The 21,770-nt window shown below is 35.0% G+C and overlaps 1 protein-coding gene across 3 annotated transcripts in view; it reads right to left on the minus strand.

The window, feature by feature from the left end:
- Positions 1 to 1,696: 1,696 nt before the first annotated feature.
- The window catches only part of TRIM67 (tripartite motif containing 67), a 39,107-nt gene continuing 19,033 nt past the window's right edge, over positions 1,697 to 21,770 (minus strand). The window contains exons 5-10 of one of the 3 annotated variants that reach the window (XM_072409362.1): positions 18,081 to 18,240; positions 14,602 to 14,747; positions 8,800 to 8,938; positions 7,643 to 7,946; positions 6,368 to 6,530; positions 1,697 to 6,000 (exon numbers count right to left, since the gene is read on the minus strand). In XM_072409362.1, coding sequence (XP_072265463.1) covers positions 5,938 to 6,000; positions 6,368 to 6,530; positions 7,643 to 7,946; positions 8,800 to 8,938; positions 14,602 to 14,747; positions 18,081 to 18,240 — 975 coding nt within the window. In that variant the 3' untranslated portion in view covers positions 1,697 to 5,937. Of the gene's footprint in view, positions 6,001 to 6,367; positions 6,531 to 7,642; positions 7,947 to 8,799; positions 8,939 to 14,601; positions 14,760 to 18,080; positions 18,241 to 21,770 lie in introns of all 3 variants that reach the window. The other 2 variants (XM_072409363.1, XM_072409361.1) reach the window with 2 other exon arrangements.

A 21,770-nucleotide genomic window follows, 5' to 3' on the forward strand; every position in this document is an offset into this window, starting at 1 on the left:
TTTTTTTTAGCTCCCCTCTTTTCTAAGGTTGTTGCACTTCTGTCTGTACTCACTTCATCAAAATGATGGACATCAGTTGAAATGTTTAAAAGATAACACTACTTCCATTTTTTGCCAATTTTTGGATTTTTATTTAAAAATGCAATAAAAATATTTAAAAAAAAAAAATCCAGATGGCCTATTAGGGCTTAATTCCCCAAAAATACTAAAGGTCATAATAAAACATCAGATTAAAACATTGTAGCTTGTGGAACACATGAAGATTTTATTCTTAATCAAACATTGATGATTGATTAATAACAGAAAATAATCATGGTAAATTTCATAACAGCGTCTGAAAATTCAATTGAAAAAACTTTCCGGCAGACACTTAGCTAACATTCTCATTGTGATAACTGGCATTTAAATAACTTTCTGTCGCTACTATCCATATTTTCACAATCTCCAATGGTGAATGCGGAAAAGTAGAGCAGAAGTAAGGGATCAGTAAAGAAATGTGATTCTACTATGCTAAACAATAAGATAGCAGTTGAGACAATCAGCTGAACAGTTGTGCAAGTCGGGCATCTCCCTGATGACTGGTCCTCTTTACAATCGTACACCTGTTCACCTCTATCACTTTGCATTAGAAACAAGAAATAGGCATCCCTAAAGCAAACCTGTCAATAGAACGTAAAGTACAAAATGGCATACAAGTGGAGGCACCACAAGGTAAGGTTGTCACATTGTATATGGTGGGGGGAATCTGAGCTTTGATTGTATTTTTGCATAGTGTATAAATTCTGGGTTCAGGAGCTCCCAGGGGATACACTTGAGCAGAATTATCATAATAAAGATGTATGTACCTTGTTTTGCCTGCCATTTAATGTTGTACCAATTTATAGTGTTGTTTTTTACTAAAGCAGTAGAGGCTTTCATTTAGCAAAGTGAGGGCCCATTTACATAAATGGGTTGCAATACCACACAAAAAAAGATGTGTGTTGCTTCAGTACAGAGGAATGCCATTTATTATGAATGCACATTAAGGCACCATGCAGTAGCAGCCAATGTAAACAAATGGCAGCTTATCACAATGTACCTACTGTATGCTCTGGTGGGTTGCGCTATCAAAGAATAGATCATGTGTGTTTTTTGCTCCATTATCGTGCCATGGCAGCACATTCTTAATATAAGGGATGCCTTAATGCACTGTAGGTTAACACTTTACAATGGTCCACAATTGTGAAAAGGGGACCTGAATGTTCTCATTGCAAAGTGTATGTTGTTGAAGATGTTTACTGCAAATATCTAGTTATGTACTAGAGAATTTTTTTTTGGGTTTTTACTCATACGTGATTGAATAAATACAATGTCACCTATTTCACTAACATTTACTTTGCTAGGTAAAAAGCCTCTGCTTCTTTAGTAAATCAACCCCATTGTGTTTTAGTGATAGGCCCCCTTTAAAGAGAAAATAATATCTTTAAGGGATTAATGCAAGCTTTATTAATGTACCCTTTAATATATCTTACCAACGAATATGACCATCACCCATGCTTTATAATCACTTACGGAAGGTAAACATCACTTGAACATGCATTTGAATTTACTATGTGATCCCTGTGTTCTCCAAATGTGATACTGCCTTGTTAGCATCATTATACACCAACAGGACATTGTGAATGACCACCTGGGATCTTGCCATTGTTCAAAATGAGACAAGGAAACATTGTTGTTTAATATGTACAATATGAAGCAATTACAAAACAATGACACACAATACTTTACATACACTACATTTACAATCACAAAAGGAAAGTTTGTATTCCAACTTTGATGGCAAGGTGTTGATAGGGATATGGCCTCTCCCCTAAAAAAGGGGAGATTTTTCATGCAAGTAAAAAAAATATTAATCCTCTTTTTATCGGCACCTCACCTCAAGTTGTAGAAAAGCATTTTTATTTTTATACAATGAATTAAATAGATTTTTTGAAAGGCCACTTCTCATGCTCTAGTACAGTAATGTCTGAATCACAGAGAGGCCTCTTTAATTGTAATGCCTTCAAGACAAAAGAACATGTTTGGAGGTACACCCTTTAAGAAACTGGAAAGGATAACACTTCCAGAAGTGTGTGTATCACAGTGGTAAAAAAGTTATGATCCTTTGGTGAGTGCAATTTTTAAGTTCCTTATGTATGTAACAATTCTAATGACATTGTGATGATTTAAATGTGTCAAATTAAAGTAAATGACCGAGACAGATTTGTGTCATATTGTTTGGGTCATTTTAGTAACAGTAGGTACAAAGTGAAGATAATGTTATCCCATCAGGATTGTTAATCCTTGCTTTGACTAATGCTACCTTATACAGCTGCTAGTACTTATATTCTGTTCACTTCCCTATCTGCCTAGAAAATTGGTAAAAATTACCAGTATTTCCAGGTATAGAAGACCATGTGATTCCACCTACTCCATGTGGCAGCACTGGCACTTGGTGATTGGCCACACAAGGATTGGCCCAATGGCACAGGAGCAAGTGTTAAAGTTTTCCACCCTAATTAAGCTCTAACAAGATCCGACCTGGAGCTTACACAGGGTATCTTCCTCATTATCACACAGGTAAGCTGTTGTAGAGTGGAAGAAGAATAAGCAACTGCCATGGCCAATATTAACATTGACATGTTGATTTTTCCTCTTTAAATTCCAATTCAGTAGAAATTTTCTCAATATATTTAAGGTGCATCAAACAAAAGGTGGACAAAGTCTTATAACTAATGTTCTTCATAAAGCAGCTTTGGTCTTTGCTGTCTGTGTGGTCAGTGGTCTTTATGCAGAACTCGGAAATGCCCACTGCTGTGTCACAGCTAGAGCTCTCTAATCAGCAGGAGCATAACATTCTATAGGTTCATTTATAAAGGGAAGAGTAAATAAACTGAAAGCTTCCAGTTACAATCTGGATCATAAAAATATATGCATAGCCATTTTTTTTATAACTTGGACTAGTCAATCAATGAGACCACCTATATTTTATGGGATACAGTGGTGTCCTGTTCTCTACCCCCAGTCATAACAATGAAAGAACAGAAGCAGACAAAAAATTGTTCTCCTCTTATTCTTCATCTTCACTATTGATAGGGGAACATGCCTGGGTTGGTAGATTCTGGGTTTGTTGAATATTCATTAACTTTCCAATCATGGAAAATTCAACTGAAGTCTTTGAGAGACAAATCTTGCACATAGGTTATAATAATAATAATAATAGGCACAGGGAGCTGGGCACACGTGCTCATCCCTAGTCTTTGCAATAACTTAAAAAATAAAAATTTTACCCAGACATGGAGCCTAGCTGCCCAGGCATGAGGGGATCCTTTTCCCACATTCAGTCTCTTAAAATGTATGCTGCGTTTTGTTGAGGTTCTTTTGGTAGAACCTGTAAGTAGCCCCTAGATATCTTCTCCCTAACCAAGGGGAATGAGTACAGGCGTATATTAGTACCCTTTACCGTTCCCAGAAAGAGATAAGCAAAATGTATATAATCACACAGACACCATGGAAACAAAATCATTTATCCCATTCTGAGTGCTGCTGTATAGGGGATTATAGGAGCCTGATACCAAGTGAAATACAAATGCTTACGTTAGCTTCATTTACAAAATTACATATACTAAAGCATTAATGAATATCTAGCTACATTAATGTTGTGTTTTTATATGTGCTCATAGTCCAGCTTTAAATTCAACATGCCGCTAACTGCCTCTACCAAGAATGTCCATTCAAATTCAACTCCTTTGGCATGTGACATTATATCAAACATACTAAATGCACAAAAGTATATGTGTATGTATAATATATTCTTTTTTAACTCTTATATAAATGTGAAAGAAAAAAGTAAGCCAATGTTCTAATATAAAATAAAAACCCAATTAATTATCATCTCAATAAATCTGAAATGTCCTGTCCTCTTGCTCCCAATTCTAAGCTTATCATTAGGCAGGGATCATGTTAAATTGTTCATTTTTTAAATATTTCCCACTCTGTACCCATTACACCCTGTTCTTCTTGTCTTTAGTTGGGTTTTCTCACCAATGTTCAAAAATGTCTAGGCTATGGAAAGAATAATATAAAGTAACCACATTGGCATGATGCCATGTTTCCTAACCTAAGATACTAGAAGTATCTTAAAGCTAAACTCCAGGTAAACATCTATATACACAAATGAAAAATACATATGCAGCTGATTTATCTCTATAGATTCTGGTTGAAACTCTGTCAATCTATTCCTGAGATATACATAACTCAGACAAACTGCATTATAAATTTTGGGCGATTTCTCTACTGCTATTAAACAAACCAGGGTCATCTCACTGCTTCCCGTCCAGAGAGAACAGCAGCAACAAATAAGTTCGCCTTTATGCCTTCTCCTCCTGTCCGTATGTTCCTTGTCAGTAAATAGCTATTTCATCAGGATGAATACTAATGCTGGCCCTACCTCCCTCAGACTAAATTCTATGGCACAGGGAATTACAAAGGACTAATGCCATGTCCAATGCAAATAGCTAGATTTTTAATTAAACATGATAATTTTTAAATTATTATATGCATGCCCTTCTTGCTGTTTTTCATATCTGTCTGGGGTTTTTATTCAAGAACACCACATGTGCGGATAATAGCTTTGACGTGTTAAATATAATTAATATTATCTTAGCATAGGATACTAAAAGGAATGATGGCAACCAGAAGTATACTGTAATAAGACTGATAAAATCTAATTTTGAGTTTGTTAACTTGACTGCACATTACTGCCCTCTGTACTTCGTGGTAACATAAAATATTTAAACTATATTGGAATGTTGCTGGAATACACTTTGATGATTGGAACATGAAGCTTTCAGTTTGTAAATCAGTGACTCTGACATTTTCAAATATTTCTCTAAAGTATAACAAAAAATATCAAAGCATGATGTGAATTATTGTTGTATTTGTAGCACATTTAGATTGATGCACAGAACATGAATTACTGAAATTACATATGTAGTTGTAGCACTTGGGGGTTTATATGAAGTCAGTCACTACATCAACACATCCCTTTCACTGTTGAAAATCTTTCTCAGAAAGGTTGCAATAACCCTGTATAGACTTACACAAGAAGTAAGTCACCCTGTATTTGAGGATGCCTTTAAGACAGCACAGGTCCTCCAAGTCCTGGAATCATCCCATATCCTTCAGGCAAAAGATAAACACTTGTACATGTCATACTGAACAGTGTAGCACCAAAGGCTGCTTTTCAATTCTCAATTACAGTTCCACAGCCTTTAAAGACATAACATTGTATCACTAACTACACACTTCTATACATTTTTTTAATAACAACTACTTATATTAATAACAACTTGAGCAAAAAGGGGTATACTTTCCATATGCCACTGAGTCAACTTTCTTTATTTGCCAGGAACTGATAACTATTATATTTTACAATCTGTAAATGTATAAAATGGTTACATTGATGATAAAAAAACATAAATAATAGGAGTCTATTGAATAGACAATATAAGAGCTTGACCGGGAATTGGGGTTGCAGTCCCCTAACTCTTGCCTTGCTTCATACCTGGTACTGTCATGGCTAGGAAAAGTTTTGTGTAAACTTGGTTCATCAATATTTACATACCTATGCAATGTTATCATTCTAAGGAATATCACATTTTTTTCTTACATTGTGACTGGTAATACGTGGTGATTTTTTTTTTTGATTGCATACTACAGTGTTTTAATTTTCTGTGGTTCATAAACATCTGTGGTGACATTTCCTTCAACATCAGCATTCTAAGGATGTTATGCAAACATCACATAAAAACTTTGAACAATGGGGGTGAAATGGCCACTTTAAAATCTTATGCCATGGATGATATTGATACCCCACTTAAAAATGTAAAATTCTGCACCATTGGAAAGAGTTCAGATTCAGCTTGGTGGCTTGCTTTGTCTGAAGACTGATGGCACTTCTAGGCCTGTATGGAGAGTAACCTACAGACAAAAGAAAATTTAATAAAAGGTCACCAATAAACAATTAAATAATGATACTGTCATTTTTTTTAATATGATAATTTAATTTTTCCTATCTCCCTCCAATAACGTTAACTGACCATAAAATAGTAAAATACAATTTTCCTTTCTCCTAGGGTCAAGGTTTATTTTTCCAAGAAAGTTACTCTATAGAACATTACAGTAAAAAAGTCATAAACTGTAAGTAAATATTTTCTTAACAACCAAGTTGCATAACAATACATTGCCAAGTCATTATTACTGCATCAGTTGCATTCGTTTAAAAAGAAATAACACATAAAAGTTGCATAGAAGTAGATTTTACATTGAAGGGTTTATCATAACTTACTTGTACATTTCGGTTGAGACTTATTGCTGGCATAAAGACACCATCAATGTTCTCAAAGGCTACTGGTCCTTGCTGCTTGCCATTGATATGAAATATTAGTATGTGTTTGTTAAGATCCAAGAGTATGCCAACTGTGGTTCCCTTGCTTACACCGCCTTCTGTTCTGTAAATGGAAATGTATGTTAGAAGTTTTTATACATGCACTGGAAGGTTACTCATAATCATTTCTGGCATTCTAACCAGGAGCATTAAGCAAACACATCAGTGGATGGTGGAAAAGAATAAACATTTATGGTAATATTCCTTCCTGTATTGACTTTTTGAAACCTATAATAGAAGCAGGCAAAAGTGAATACTAGAATGGGTACATGACTGCAGAAAAAAATATTTTTGCTTAGACTGAATACAGCCTAGCTATCTAAGCAACACAGAACCACACACAATAAAACAATTATATCAACATTTAAGCAGAAGGCTATAATATTTTTAGGAGGAATACACTTGGCATTTGACTTTTTTTTAAAGATGAGAGTCATAAAATATAATATATAGGTGTATTGCTAAACATGGCAATAGAAAGAGGAATATTGATCTACAAAGATCTATCACTCATATTTTATCTTTAACTGATTACTGCTGATTGTTTGCTGTTTATTACTGTATTTTATATACAGGTAGTCCCCGGGTTAAGGACATCTGACATACAGACGACTCTTAGATAAGAACAAGGCTTCCCTGCTCGCTCGTGTGCAGGACGGTAGCTTGATGGGGCGGAAAACACAGCTGAGATTGTGGGTGATTTTAAGGGCTGAGCTGTTCTGCAACCTCTTGTAACTGTTTAATGACCAAGACAGACTCTGCAGTTCTTTCTTTTTGTATACCAAAGCAAAGCTTTCTCCAGAAGGTAATGAATGTCTAGGCTCCATAAAGTTTTTTTTTTGGTAGTGCAATCAACACCCAGCAGCAGTGTGCAGACATACAGATACACACCTGGCTGCAAGGAAATAGCTGGACTGTAACGTCTTACTTACAAATTCAACTTAAAAACAACCCTACAATCCCTATCTCATATGTAAGGGATTACCTGTATTGCTTTTTTAAACTAAATACATTACTGAATATAATATATACATTATTGAAAATAAAGTCTGCATCTCCACGTCTCATGTGCTAAATTTAAAAAAAATTTTTGCTATTTCAAAAATAAGGATCTAAAATGTAGATCATGTAAGAAAATGTTTCACAATCAAGATCTTATCACCTAATGTAACTTACCGATTAGTATGAGAGTTGCAGTGCATGAACCAACTTCGATTATTATCTACATACATAGCCCAGGCCTTGTCATCTTTTCCAAGCATCATATCTTTCACCACATTAATTCTGGCAACACCAAATGCTGGATCAGGATGGTTGTCATATCTGTCTACTTGTACCTCCCAGTAATGGACTCCTTTGGAGAATGCAGCTGTGCCCAAAACAACTCTGTCATCATAGCTGCTGCAAGAAGCTGTCATATTGTCATTTGACAGTATAATATCCCGATGTGCAGTATTTGAGTCAAATGTGAAAAAAGCCACTAAAAAAAAATAAGATTTATTTAGGAAGAACAGATCAAGTTATTTAATAATTTATGTTACTCCATAAATACTAGGAAAATCAACAAGTTTGCCTTGAGGAAGGCACCGTATGCAGCTTTACTTCTAGCTTTTCAATACTGCTCTGATCTGCTGCCAGAGCAGCTCAGTATACATGTGCAAGAAGGTCTAGATCAGGGGCCACTAGGCCATTTCAGGGGTGGGCGGGAGCACACTAGGCCCAACTCTGAGTCCCACCTTAATGGCTCAGTCCACCATCAGGGAACGCCCCCTGAAGTGAAATTTCTCTCCCCAGTATGCATTGCGGAGGAGAGGGATTTACCTTCCGGGAGCTTTCCTTATTTACTACGGCGGCGGAAGTATCACGGCTGGCTGCGGCAAATAGGGGAGGAGCAGCAAGGAGGCGGCACCGGAGCTCCGGTGGCTCCGGCTCTGGTATTTCCTAACGCCCCCCTGGCAGATCTGGCATCCGGCCGGCATTGGGCCTGATTGGCCAGGGGGAGTTAGGCCGGGACGAACTACTGACTTGGCCGTATCTGGCCTAAAGGATGGAGTTTGCCGACCCCAGGTCTAGATGATTAATATTCCCATATTTACCAAACATTAATTGCAGGTGAAATGATTACCAAAATATAAAACATATAAGACAGGGATTTTGACCCGCAGTGAACCACTCTCTATAAAAATGCCACTGATAGTTTATTAGGGCAGAGAGCGAATGAATCATTACTGATGTCCAACAGAATAAAAACCAGGTTTAGTATCATGGTCATATCTAGCATTAACAATATTACATTATTATTAAAACAAAGGAAAATTTCTTAGGGTACTTACCATCAGATGTCTGTAAAACTACCGTCTTACTATAAGGTCCAAGTCCTGTTGAATTAAAGGCCTTGACTCTTGCATTGTAAGTGCTGTTGAAGTGAAGGCCATCGATTGTGCACAAAGTTTCTTTTCCAACATAAACTTCCTATTTATAAAACAACAGAAAAAGAAAAAAAGAAAATGTATTTTATAATAAAGTATTATAGCAGATAGATGGTTTAGAAACCTACCCTGTATAAACTGAATCTTTACATTTCCACTATACATAATAGGTATTGATAATCGTAATATGTTGCCCTCATCTTAATAATTTACACCGGCGCAATGAACCAACTGTTTATGAAGCTCATTGCAGTCAGGACCAGTGTTAAAAGCCTGTAGGAATGCAATGGCAGCTTGAAGCAGGTCAAACACAGGTTCAAAAAGGTCACCTACTGGCTGCCTGACACCAGCTCTTACACTGTTTGCTTTTATTGTTTGATCTCTTGTTATGAGATATAAATCTGTTCCTTTTTTTATACCCCAAATAAAAGAAACTGGCATTTTATCATAAAAATGTTCTTTTCTTCTTCTTTCCTCCCAGACCAACTCCTACACGTCGTTGCTCCACCTTTCTCAATGTTCACTTTTCAGCTGTTCCTCTCCTTTTACCTCCCTATTTATGATCATCTTTCCTTCTGCTTATTCTGTTTCATCTTTCCCCTTAAACCCAGAATTTGCCTCCTCTTTCCTCCTTCCTGGCCGATGATTGGCAGTTGTTTAGCCTCCGATTGCAATAGTTTATTTTTCACTCCCTCTCTACTTCCAATACTTTGCAGCTCCATGAGTTTATACCCTCTCCCCCATTTCATGCCGATTTAACAAAAAAATTCAAACTAAAAAATTCTCTGTGTCCTATCGCACTACTAGTGTAGGGGCCATTAATTTCTTCTTATCTTCCAACCTGTGCAGTTGCAGCTTTACTGGCATTTAGACCACAACTGTTGTGCTAAAACAGCAACAGCCCAAGAGCAGATTCTCCATTAGGCCACGGAAAGTTACTTCATTAGTGTTATTGTGACTATTCTTGTGGTACTCTATATGCGACCTATTTTAAATATTTACCATTCTGCCTACAACCACCTTTTGCCTTCTGTTCTTTACTAGCTTTCCACCCCCAGACACACATGCACATTAGTCATTGCATTATCATCTTCTGTGTCAGGCTATTATAGAGTAGAGAACAGCATTATATACTTTTTCTTTTCAAAATACAAATTTATTTTTATCTGTAAAATCAGTAAATCGTCAGTAAAAATGTATCATATAAATATGACAGAGATTCTGAGAATATATATATATATATATATATATATATATATATATAGTAGGCAATTAACAACTGAGGTTAATTTCTTTAGATGGATGGCATCTGGGATTATCTAACTTAATCTTGTTAATATGTAATTGCACCTCTTCCTGAATTAGACAAGTAAGGTTAAACAGGGAGAATTGGCTTTACCTGTCGACCATATTATCTGAAACTTTTAACCCTTCGTAACAACAAATGAACAGCCGATATGTAAGACCTCAAATTTTGCTTTGCATTTTACAGTTATGTTTCCTTTTTTATATTTTAGAGGCTATATGTTAAATACATTACCCTTAAAATTTATAAATTTAAAATGTTTATTTAAAAGCATATTTTAGCATTTAAGACTTCTTCGTTAGCACATATTTCTTTTCCTAGATAGACATACAAAATATATTAGCCTGGAATTGGGTTTTACCTTTATGTTGTGTAAGAGGTCTATCTCTGTGACTGGAGCCTAGCTTTAACATATTTATAATATCCTTATAATAGACTCCTTTTATGTTTTATCATACATAAGACATTTCAATTTACTTATTTAATTATATATGTTATAAATCTAACCAGGGCAACTTGAGTTTACACAGAATACCTTTGGCCTGTATTTCTTTAAATGCTTTTGACTGAAAAAAATACTACTACATGGATGAAATACACAATTGTATTTTGATTTTATGCCCTTGGCCTTTCCTAAAATGTCATCTCAGCTTTATGTGGCAACCATTAAAGAATTGTAAGAAAATATATATATTTTTTTTAATTTATTTGTAAACTGTATTTCACATTACTAATTCCTTCATTGTCTGGAAGCGTTGTTATAATAAAGACTTATCCCAAATAGTTGAAGTAAAAAAAAACTCTCTAAATCCAGTGTAACAATATAAATCTCTGACACATGTCACTATCTGGATTAGTAATTATTCTTTGGCTGGCACTTCAGAGGGACTCACAGTGATAGTATTACTCTAATCCTAAATGGATTTTACTGTCATTTCTTTTTCACTGAAGTACAGACTGAACTTTTATTGAAAGATAAACCAAGACAGTTCATTGAATATCAGTGTGCCTGCTATTTCTCATTGTATGTGCACAATAATTGTAATATTACTTTTATATTTATTTTGTGAATGCACCTTTGTTTTGAATTTACTTGCATATTTGCATATAATTTGCATTTACTTGCATAACTTGCATATTGGTACTATTAATTTTTGTGCATTATTTTACCAGGTCTATATATACACATCTCTGTTGCTGATGCATCCTTTATATGGGTTATTTGTATAACATTTTGAAACAGATCATATTAGACCAGGCTTCTAATTAGAGTCGTGGTTAGTGATTTTCTGATTGAGGAATATTGTTTTACCTGATGTCTTTTATAAAATAGGGATTTTCTAGTTACAAACGTTGTTTTTATATGTAATTGCACCTCTTCCTGAATTAGACAAGTAAGGTTAAACAGGGAGAATTGGCTTTACCTGTCGACCATATTATCTGAAACTTTTAACCCTTCGTAACAACAAATGAAAAGCCGATATGTAAGACCTCAAATTTTGCTTTGCATTTTACAGTTATGTTTCCTTTTTTATATTTTAGAGGCTATATGTTAAATACATTACCCTTAAAATTTATAAATTTAAAATGTTTATTTAAAAGCATATTTTAGCATTTAAGACTTCTTCGTTAGCACATATTTCTTTTCCTAGATAGACATACAAAATATATTAGCCTGGAATTGGGTTTTACCTTTATGTTGTGTAAGAGGTCTATCTCTGTGACTGGAGCCTAGCTTTAACATATTTATAATATCCTTATAATAGACTCCTTTTATGTTTTATCATACATAAGACATTTCAATTTACTTATTTAATTATATATGTTATAAATCTAACCAGGGCAACTTGAGTTTACACAGAATACCTTTGGCCTGTATTTCTTTAAATGCTTTTGACTGAAAAAAATACTACTACATGGATGAAATACACAATTGTATTTTGATTTTATGCCCTTGGCCTTTCCTAAAATGTCATCTCAGCTTTATGTGGCAACCATTAAAGAATTGTAAGAAAATATATATATTTTTTTTAATTTATTTGTAAACTGTATTTCACATTACTAATTCCTTCATTGTCTGGAAGCTTTGTTATAATAAAGACTTATCCCAAATAGTTGAAGTAAAAAAAAACTCTCTAAATCCAGTGTAACAATATAAATCTCTGACACATGTCACTATCTGGATTAGTAATTATTCTTTGGCTGGCACTTCAGAGGGACTCACAGTGATAGTATTACTCTAATCCTAAATGGATTTTACTGTCATTTCTTTTTCACTGAAGTACAGACTGAACTTTTATTGAAAGATAAACCAAGACAGTTCATTGTATATCAGTATGCCTGCTATTTCTCACTGTATGTGCACAATAATTGTAATATTACTTTTATATTTATTTTGTGAATGCACCTTTGTTTTGAATTTACTTGCATATTTGCATACTTGCATATAATTTGCATTTACTTGCATAACTTGCATATTGGTACTATTAATTTTTGTGCATTATTTTACCAGGTCTATATATACACATCTCTGTTGCGGATGCATCCTTTATATGGGTTATTTGTATAACATTTTGAAACAGATCATATTAGACCAGGCTTCTAATTAGAGTCGTGGTTAGTGATTTTCTGATTGAGGAATATTGTTTTACCTGATGTCTTTTATAAAATAGGGATTTTCTAGTTACAAACGTTGTTTTTGACTTTTTTAACTATTTATAACTTTAGAAGATTAAGGAACATTTGAAGTTCATATTATACCTTGTAAAGGAAGACACATTGATAAAGATAAAGTGGGATACCAGCATTAATAAAGTTGAAATGTGGTACCTACATATGCAGTAGAATTCTACATAGTCTGTCTTATCTTAAGTAGACTTAATCTTATGCTATATGCTATCTTATGTCTAAGACCTTAAGGTGTGATTTTAGTTTAAGTTGTGATGGATAAGTGATGTATTTGGGAATTGGTGAAGAAAGTATGGATGGGGTCATTAGGTACAGTTACGGTTAGGTGAAACAATGGGTATAGAAAACGTAGAGAGAAAGCAGGTGATATGAGATGAGAACAAAGGTGTTAAGCTGCGTATACACTTGCAATATTTATTGTTGGAAACTAACGACTAACGACCGATCGTCCGAAAATCATTAACAAAAAAAGTATACAACAATGCCGACAAAATGTATGAGCGACGATTGTTCACTATCTATTGTGTGTACGGTCGTTCAGTGACCGTGGATGGTTCTGCAGTACACTTTCTCCTTTACATGTCACTTCCTGCATCCTTCAAACGATCATATCTAGTGTGTATACACTATTGGTGGATTATATTTGAACGATCGTATTGTTACAACATGTACAGAATTATGCACAATACAATCATTCAAAATAATCGTGCATAATCATGCATAATTGTTAGTCATTCCTTTTCTAATGATAATTATTGCAAGTGTGTACCTAGCTTTAGGGTAAGAAGAAAAAAGAAGGAAAAAAGTGGTTTGGTGTAGTGTGAGATGCTAGGTGGTGCAAAGTGTGTAATTAGGCCGGTCTGTAAGTCTACTTAAAAAGGGAATACCTAAGCCTCCTTAAGGACTGGATTGGCTTGGTTGTTGGTGTTGCATAGATAAACTCCTTCATTGTCATTATTACATTGATTTTGGCAATTTAGAGAGAAATGGATGAGACTGTTTCCAGTGCAGTGGAATGTACACTTATTTAAGAGATGAAAAGTGAGGGAAGCTTTGCATATCTGTAGGTAAAGAGATCAGTTGAAGAAACTAATGTGCAGGGCCAGCCCCAAGCCTACATTTGTAAGTTCAATAATAAGATCTCTGACATTTATTTAAGACCTCAGTCAGTATTACTTTTTTTACACTTTTCAATTCAATTCTTTTCCTGGTCCTAACCTACGGTAGTTCTACTAAACTTATATATGATGGTCTATAAATAATAGAAAAAATGTATATAGAATAATAAACATGTTACAGCTAGGGACCCATAGGTTCCTGAAATGTACCCACATTTTGGTCATAACACTGAAGATAAACAGTAATTGGAAAGATACATCTAACATATTTCAACCTGAATTAATACAATCAAATTTATTCTGTGGTTAAAAAACAAAACAAAACATCCAACAATACATATCCAACAAGAAATTGTAAGTCACATCTCCAGGTGTCTGTACTGTTTTTTCAGATATCTAGTAGAGAGTCTCCAAATCTTAAAAAAGAAAAGTATATTGATAAGGAAACCATTTGTCACTTGCCCAATCAATATGATTACCAACAAAAATGAAAACTGGGTCTGCTCATCAGAGCACTCTGATTTTATATTCATATTATATTTTATATCACATTTAAATCTTAAAAAAGAACCCAATAAAGATGTAATTGCTTACCCTAAATGGACCTCCATCTCCATCATCCAGCTCGAGAATATATCCTTCTACAGGGTTATGGGCAAAAGGTGGCATCCTCCATGCTAGGGTGACGCTGTTATTTCTAGTGCAGCATTTCTCCAATTGCAGTAGTGGTATCGGGGGCACTGTAACGGGAACTAAGTACATATTAGTGTAACTCTGCCCTTTTATGCCCAGCTATTTAATACAGATGCATTCTTATGCTTAAAGATATATAAACACACTACCAAAAGAAATTATTATGAAGTCCAGAAACACTGTCTTGCCAGTCTTGCCATTGACACCCAAACAAATGTGACTGATGTTCTAGCCCAGTCGTATCTCAAGCTTTCTACACAGGGGATTTTTTTAAAATATTTTCTTTTGTTTCAGAGAACCCATGCTCAAATAATTCTGTTGGTGGCCAGTGGGGAAAAGCCATCCTTACAGTGATGGTCATAATGTTCCCCTCAAAGGAACGTTGATTAGTCACAGTTAAAGGTACCCCTACCAACCTCTGGATGAACAGAGTTCCCCGGAACCCTGACTGAATGGCTGTTCTTACCAGTTCCGCCTAACCTAAAAAAGTAAAAAACAAATTTTGGCTGAAGATACAATTTATCTGGAAACCCAGACAGTTCACACTGTGCAACCATGAGTATTTCATGATATTACTGAGATAGATTTTTTCCATTTTCTGTGGAAATACTGAACAGAATCTGTGTGTGGTGTATGTTACACAATCTTTACCCCACAATAGTAAGTTTCTTTAAAGACACTTGGGTCCAAAAGGATTTATAAAACGTTACAGCTTTTTTTTTTTTTACCAATAGCAACTTGTTATTTGAGGTGATCCATTGGGCCGGATTTATTAAAGGTCTACAGAACAAGAAGATAGACTATTCTGGGTGAGCTTGGGTGATCCAGCAAACCTAGAACAGATATCCTAAAATAATTTGCTGTTAGTTGGCAAATGTTTTTATTCCAGAACCAAATCAATTCCAGGTCATCCATGATAGTCTATCCTCTCCAGCCTTGGAGAGCTTTAATAAATCAGGCCAACAAGTTATATCTGCTACACTAGGATATAGTGTTCCAGTAACAAGTTCTGCCTTTCCCAATGTCTCCTTTTAATTTTAATCTTTCTGCTTATTTGTAACTCTTCCTTTGTTTTTGTAAAATTACATTTTGCAAAATCTAAACTAAAGCCAAGAGTGAAAATTTCTATGCCCCTAGCTCTTTGGCAGTCTGGTATTGTTTTTAGAAATCATCTGCTCAGTTATGACACATGATGCTGTAGTCATGTTATAGGTCAGGTTGTATTTCCAAAAGGGTTCTTAATATCAGGCTCAAAGTAAGTCATTCTTCAAAGTATGTCAGCAATGAAAATTTGTAAGTTTCTGTTAGTACAGAGTTTTGATATTAAGCCTCTTAGATAGTTAGGGCCAATAAATATTTGAAATGTGTGTATCACAAATGTGAATTTAGAATGTTTAAATTTAACTTGTTTACTTCATTACAAATTCATAAAACAGAAAAAGATTTCTTATAGCATCTGTTACAGTAGTAATTACTGCTGGCGCTATGAATCTATATTTGTGTTATATAAGTATAATGTGAGTCATGCATTTATTCTTTAATTGCCCAAGATAGAATTACATTTAAAAGTAATTATGGGCAAAATAAATGACTAGTGGTATAACATTATTTTATTTCATATAGCTGTTCTATTCATTAAACATTACATCCATCAAAGGATCTTTTAGTTTGGCTTTGGCTTTCTATCTGTCAGTTTTTTAACATATTTGTTTGTCATTTCATGACATTTTTGTCGGGACTTTCACTGAATCAAGTGTGCTGTTCAGTCCAATAAATATAATTGTCAGACTTCTTGTTTATTCATTAGACCAGGTTTTCTAAAGCTTGGAAGTATGAATAGGATCCACCTACTTCACTATTGCTAAACAGTATGTTTCTGTTCTTTCCCAGCACTGCTAGAAAATACTAGTGAACTCAAATGAGCTAATAGATGAGCTAATAGATCTCAGCCATCTATTGCCAACCCATAGGACTAGTAGTTTGCTTCTTTTTTACTGATTTGATCTTTTAGCAGTTTAGCTAACTCTCAGTAATTGTTTTCCCTAAAATAACATTTTAAAACACAAATTATTCAGTCTACCTTGTACTTAACTATAGAATGCAGCTGGTAACACCATAGGCTTATTATTACACATAGCCTGAACATAAATGAACATTGTATAGCGTTTTATGGTAATGCACAAACTGGAACTAAAACCTCCTGCTAGCCAATAAGATCTTTAGTAATACGTAGTGAAAGTGATTATACTATAGTCACAAGCAGTGCAGAGATCTGTGCAGGGTGACATCTCTATTGAAGGTATTACTCTACTCTCTGTATTCCAGTGCACCTCCCAATAATCCCTCTCTCCCCTCTCCTTCTCTTTCTGTTTTGTCCTCTCTCTTTCCCCAAACATTCCCTCCTTCTCTCTCTCTCTCTCTCTCTCTCCCTTTTATCTCTCCCTTCTCCCTCCATCTCTCTAACCCCATTTATTTTCCTTTCTCTCACGCTCTCTTTTCTCCCATTCTCGCTCTTTCTCATCTCCCTAACTTTCTCCCCCTCTTTCTTCCTTCCTCTATCTCTCCTTTCTCCTTCTCTCTCCCTCATCCATCTATCCTTACACACTTTTTTATTGTAGAACAGCTCTTATGGTGTGTTTTGTGTGTGTCAGCATCAAAGGCTGTTATTGGTTAGAGGCAGCAAAATCAAGCTGTCCTAGGGGAGCAAAAAGTATAAACCCAGCCCTACATACAACACCTAAAATTAGAAATACACTGTCCCAACCATAGTGTAATTTAGAAGAAAAAAACCCCAGAAAAATAGTGTTTTGTTGAGATATCAATGGATGCAAGTGGACATAGGACAAAAAAAAACAGACTCACTAGTAAAGTTGATTAAAACCAAAACAACAACACTGGCAAAATAATATATATACATATATGTATATATAATGTAATGTAATATATATATATATATATATATATATATATTACATTACATTATTAATACATAACTTACATTATTTTGAATAATTAGCCCTAAATGTTTAAAAAAATATACAATAAAATTAATGCGCACAACCATATCTGCTTTTCAGTTACACATCATATTTAACTAGTCCGAAAAAAAAAAAATTCTTTGCAGTCTTTTGAAAGCTGACTGTTATTTGAAGTTGGCAAGTTAGCAGAGAAATGTTTCACACAAATTTATATATAGCAAAATGTGACTAAAGTTCTCATAAATTGTATTTGACATGTCAGTCATTAAATATCTTCAATTCACCTCAGTCATGCACCAGCCTTCGTTAAATGATAACACTCAGTCTCTTGCCATGTTTTTTTTTTTAACCTACTTTATAGACAGCACTCAAACACAAAGCAAATAAGAGCGGTGAGCTCACCCTTACATTTCATCTGAATGAAGTCCAGCTGGTGAATGGCCTGCAACAAAGGTTCGTTGTCCAATGTAAGGTCAAATTCAGAAGAGACTTTGGGTTCCAGGGCACCTTTTACCCACTGTTCCTGAGAGCCTTGTACTCGTTTTATCAAAGCATCTGAAATCTTCAGAAGAGAAGAAAAACTAGCAACGAATAAAATCATAGCCCACATACTTCCATACCTAGCATAGTCTACCTGACTTTACATGCACCTTGACGAAATGATTTAAGTTGCCTTTTTAAGAGGAAGTTTTTAGTTTAAGTTAGTACCTTACCGGATGTCATATATCAGTAATTTACCAGAATAAAATAAAATGATTTAATGAGAACCAGTAATAATAATAAAAAAAACAAAAACAAAACTGCACGATGCGATAGTATAGTATCTGCAACAGACTCTATTAACTTCTTTTTTTTTGGCCAAATTCTAAACTGTATTGACAAACTCTGACATCAACCCTATCACTAAGATAGGCTGCCCCACTGGTCAATAGAATTTTGCAAGTGGAAATTCACATTACAATAGGCTAGTAGAGACTGCTGCAAGGGCCAATTAACCTCCAATGTTCAGCTATAAATGTTCAGCTCACCCTGAATCCCTATCCTAGGAGTGACTCATGGACTTTCAAGCCTTGTTTTAATATCATAGGGAGATTAGCTGAGATTAAATTTGATTTGAATTTAATTTGCACAGTTGATGATTTATTTTTGTGAATTTTGAGTATTAATTGCTCCACAATAAGGAGCTTGTTTTAAAGCTAAATTAGGTCTTGTTAGGAATTTGCAAATGTTTGAATGTTCATAGCCTGTTCATAAGATAAACTAAAGCAAATCAAGGAGATAAAGACTCAAAATAATATAAAAGGAAAAAAACTCAACCAAGGAGGAGCAATATCTTCACTAAGGGGAAAGAGATCTCATACATGCACAGTAAGATCTCTTTTTTTTCCCCCTTTACAGTGGGCTAAGTCACCCGATCTCACATCTGCGCAGTGCAAGATTGGGTGGGAGACAAAGAAGAATTCCAGGACGGCCCCGGAACAGATCAAGGAGAGGTCTAGCGCCGTTGAGGGATGTGCGGGATTAAAGGTAGGTGTGATTTTTTTCCCCCTTAGTCATGCTTTAATTTGGTGGGCTGTATAAAAAAAACCCTCCCATATATAGTTTATAAAGGTACAGAAAATAATTAAAACATTTTGAAAAAAATGTAACTATTTTAAAAATTAATATTTCATTTTCCACTGCTTTTATTGTTTTCAGGAACCCCCAAATGTGTGCATGTGCTGACATACACGACTCTCAGTTTGGTCAATATGGAAAAATAAGAGAAACAGCTGTTTTTAGTCCCTCATCGCTGAATAAAAATACAACCTATTTTTATAGATCATTAACATCTATTTCCCATGACAATTTTTCATAATACAGTAAATGTGTTAATAGGACATCACTGTTAATATCATGAATATTATTGAATAAACAAATAGTAACCTAACAAGGATTTAGATTTTGTTTGAAATAATTTAACACGCTAGTTTACCAGAGTAGGAATATACCAGAGTAGGAATATGCCAGCTGACATACAAGAAATGTCAGATTTGTAACACTGTGCATATATATTGGGTAAATGTGTGCTACAAAACAATGAACAATGCAAGCAGTCTAATGTTCTTATAGTCTTATACATGTCTAATCAATATTTATACTTATTTATTTCTCTACAGACACTGGAATACAATCTATGTGCACTTTTAGGGAACTTTAAATCAAGCACTCATTGCATTAATTGGCATTTACTGATTCAAGATTAAGATGTTTTCAGTTATTTTCTATAAATCCATTGACTTACTCTGGGGTGAATATGCCAGCATTTCATTATTAAACATAAATCAACAGAAAATAATCTAGAGTTTAATTATTTTTCCTCCCTGAAGCAATATTTTATTTTTAGGATAAACAGTGCTCTGTGTATCATAATGCTAAACTGTCAGATGATTACATAAAATTACAAAAATCTAGTTCACTGAAGTTTAATTAAAAAGGAATAAAAACTCTGAACATCTGATGACATTTGGGTTTACTTGCTGTATATTTAATATTTTTTGGTCTACAATCTTTGGTTGTGATGTATTCAGTTCTAACTATGTTCTTTTAGCAATTAGCAATAATTGAATTGATTATGTGGCAGATGTCAAGCTTGTATTTGGAAACATATTTGGCTCATCAATTTTTTTAATAGGGGGACATTGCATTTTCATACTTTGCCTCAGACATCAGGAAAACCTAATATAGCCTTAAATATAACATTATTGGTGGTTTGATGTTATGATTCCACCTAGTTTACCCTGCCAGGTGACTGTACTTTCCAGGATCAATTCAATGGCAAGTATTCCTGTGCAGAGTACCAAGAAAAGACAAATTCCCTACATGACCAAAGACATTTATTGAGTTTAGCAAGTTACTTGCCACAATCAAATGCGGATCACAAATAGAAAAATCAGGACACATTCCCCCTATACATCTTATAATAGGAATCTAAGGTTGGTTTATTATTCTTCACTTGTCGGTAGGTATGTAATAGGTAGATCCCTTACCTGCTTAAAACAACATTTACAGTACAAGTCAACTATTCAGCCAGGACGAAAGACAGAAAGAAATTGCTAGCATGCACAGTTTTATGTTAGAAGAGACGTGCCAATTCTATTCCACCACCAAAAGATTATTCTCTTTTACTAACATAATTTAATAATCACTACCTGCTGCAAATACGTGGTGGAGTGTATGCTCTTGGCATATGTAAGACGGGGAAGTGTGGAATCTAGTTTCTGAATCAGTCTTTCCCAACCTTTTAAACATGAGGGAACCACTGCTAACCATTGCTTTATCCCTAGTTCACTGTATATTATTGTGGTGGTCAGTAATATCTCTTACATTGCTGGCCAGTGGGAAAAATGTCACCCTTAACAATAGATAAAAAGCATTGGTGCCAGTTAAAGTGACCTACAAGGTCCAAACTGCTCATGGCTCAAGGAACCCTTGGCAACCAGAGGAACCCTAGCTGAACACTGGACTAGATGTTGGCTCTTCTTTGGCTGAAAAAGAAGGATGCTACCATTCGATGAAGATGCAGTGAACATGGTTGTGGCAACTGTGGAGAGTTTGGAGTGTAATTGGCTGGTACAAAGAAAACCCCTAACTAATGTTCAAAGAAGAACTAAACCCAAACGTGCCTAAAACAAAAAAAAAATCCACTTACCTTCAATCCTGCAGGGCAGTCCGATCCATCCAGAGGTCACTTTCATTGGGTCCCACGTCATCCCGGCGTGCCGGGCACCACCATTTTTGTCTCTTCCGGGTTCTTCTTCCTACGTCATCCGACCCAGGTGTGAAATTGGGTAATGTAGGTTGAAAAAAAAAATTTCTCCACGAAAAGGCTTCTTCTGTGCATGGGAGCACCCAAAGCCTCCCAGGATGCGTGATTTATGTATCCCAGGAGGCTTTGCGCTCCCATTTATTCTCGACCGCCGAGGCGGTGCTGCAGTTTTTTTTTTAAAGTGTTGCAGTAAAAACGGAATTTTTACTTATCTAAAATTTCTGAGTTTAGGTACACTTTAAGTATTCTGAGAAAATATTTGCAGTTCATTTACTAAAGGAGTA

Source organism: Pyxicephalus adspersus, chromosome 4 (assembly GCF_032062135.1).
Source record: "Pyxicephalus adspersus chromosome 4, UCB_Pads_2.0, whole genome shotgun sequence".
Lineage (NCBI taxonomy): Eukaryota > Metazoa > Chordata > Amphibia > Anura > Pyxicephalidae > Pyxicephalus > Pyxicephalus adspersus.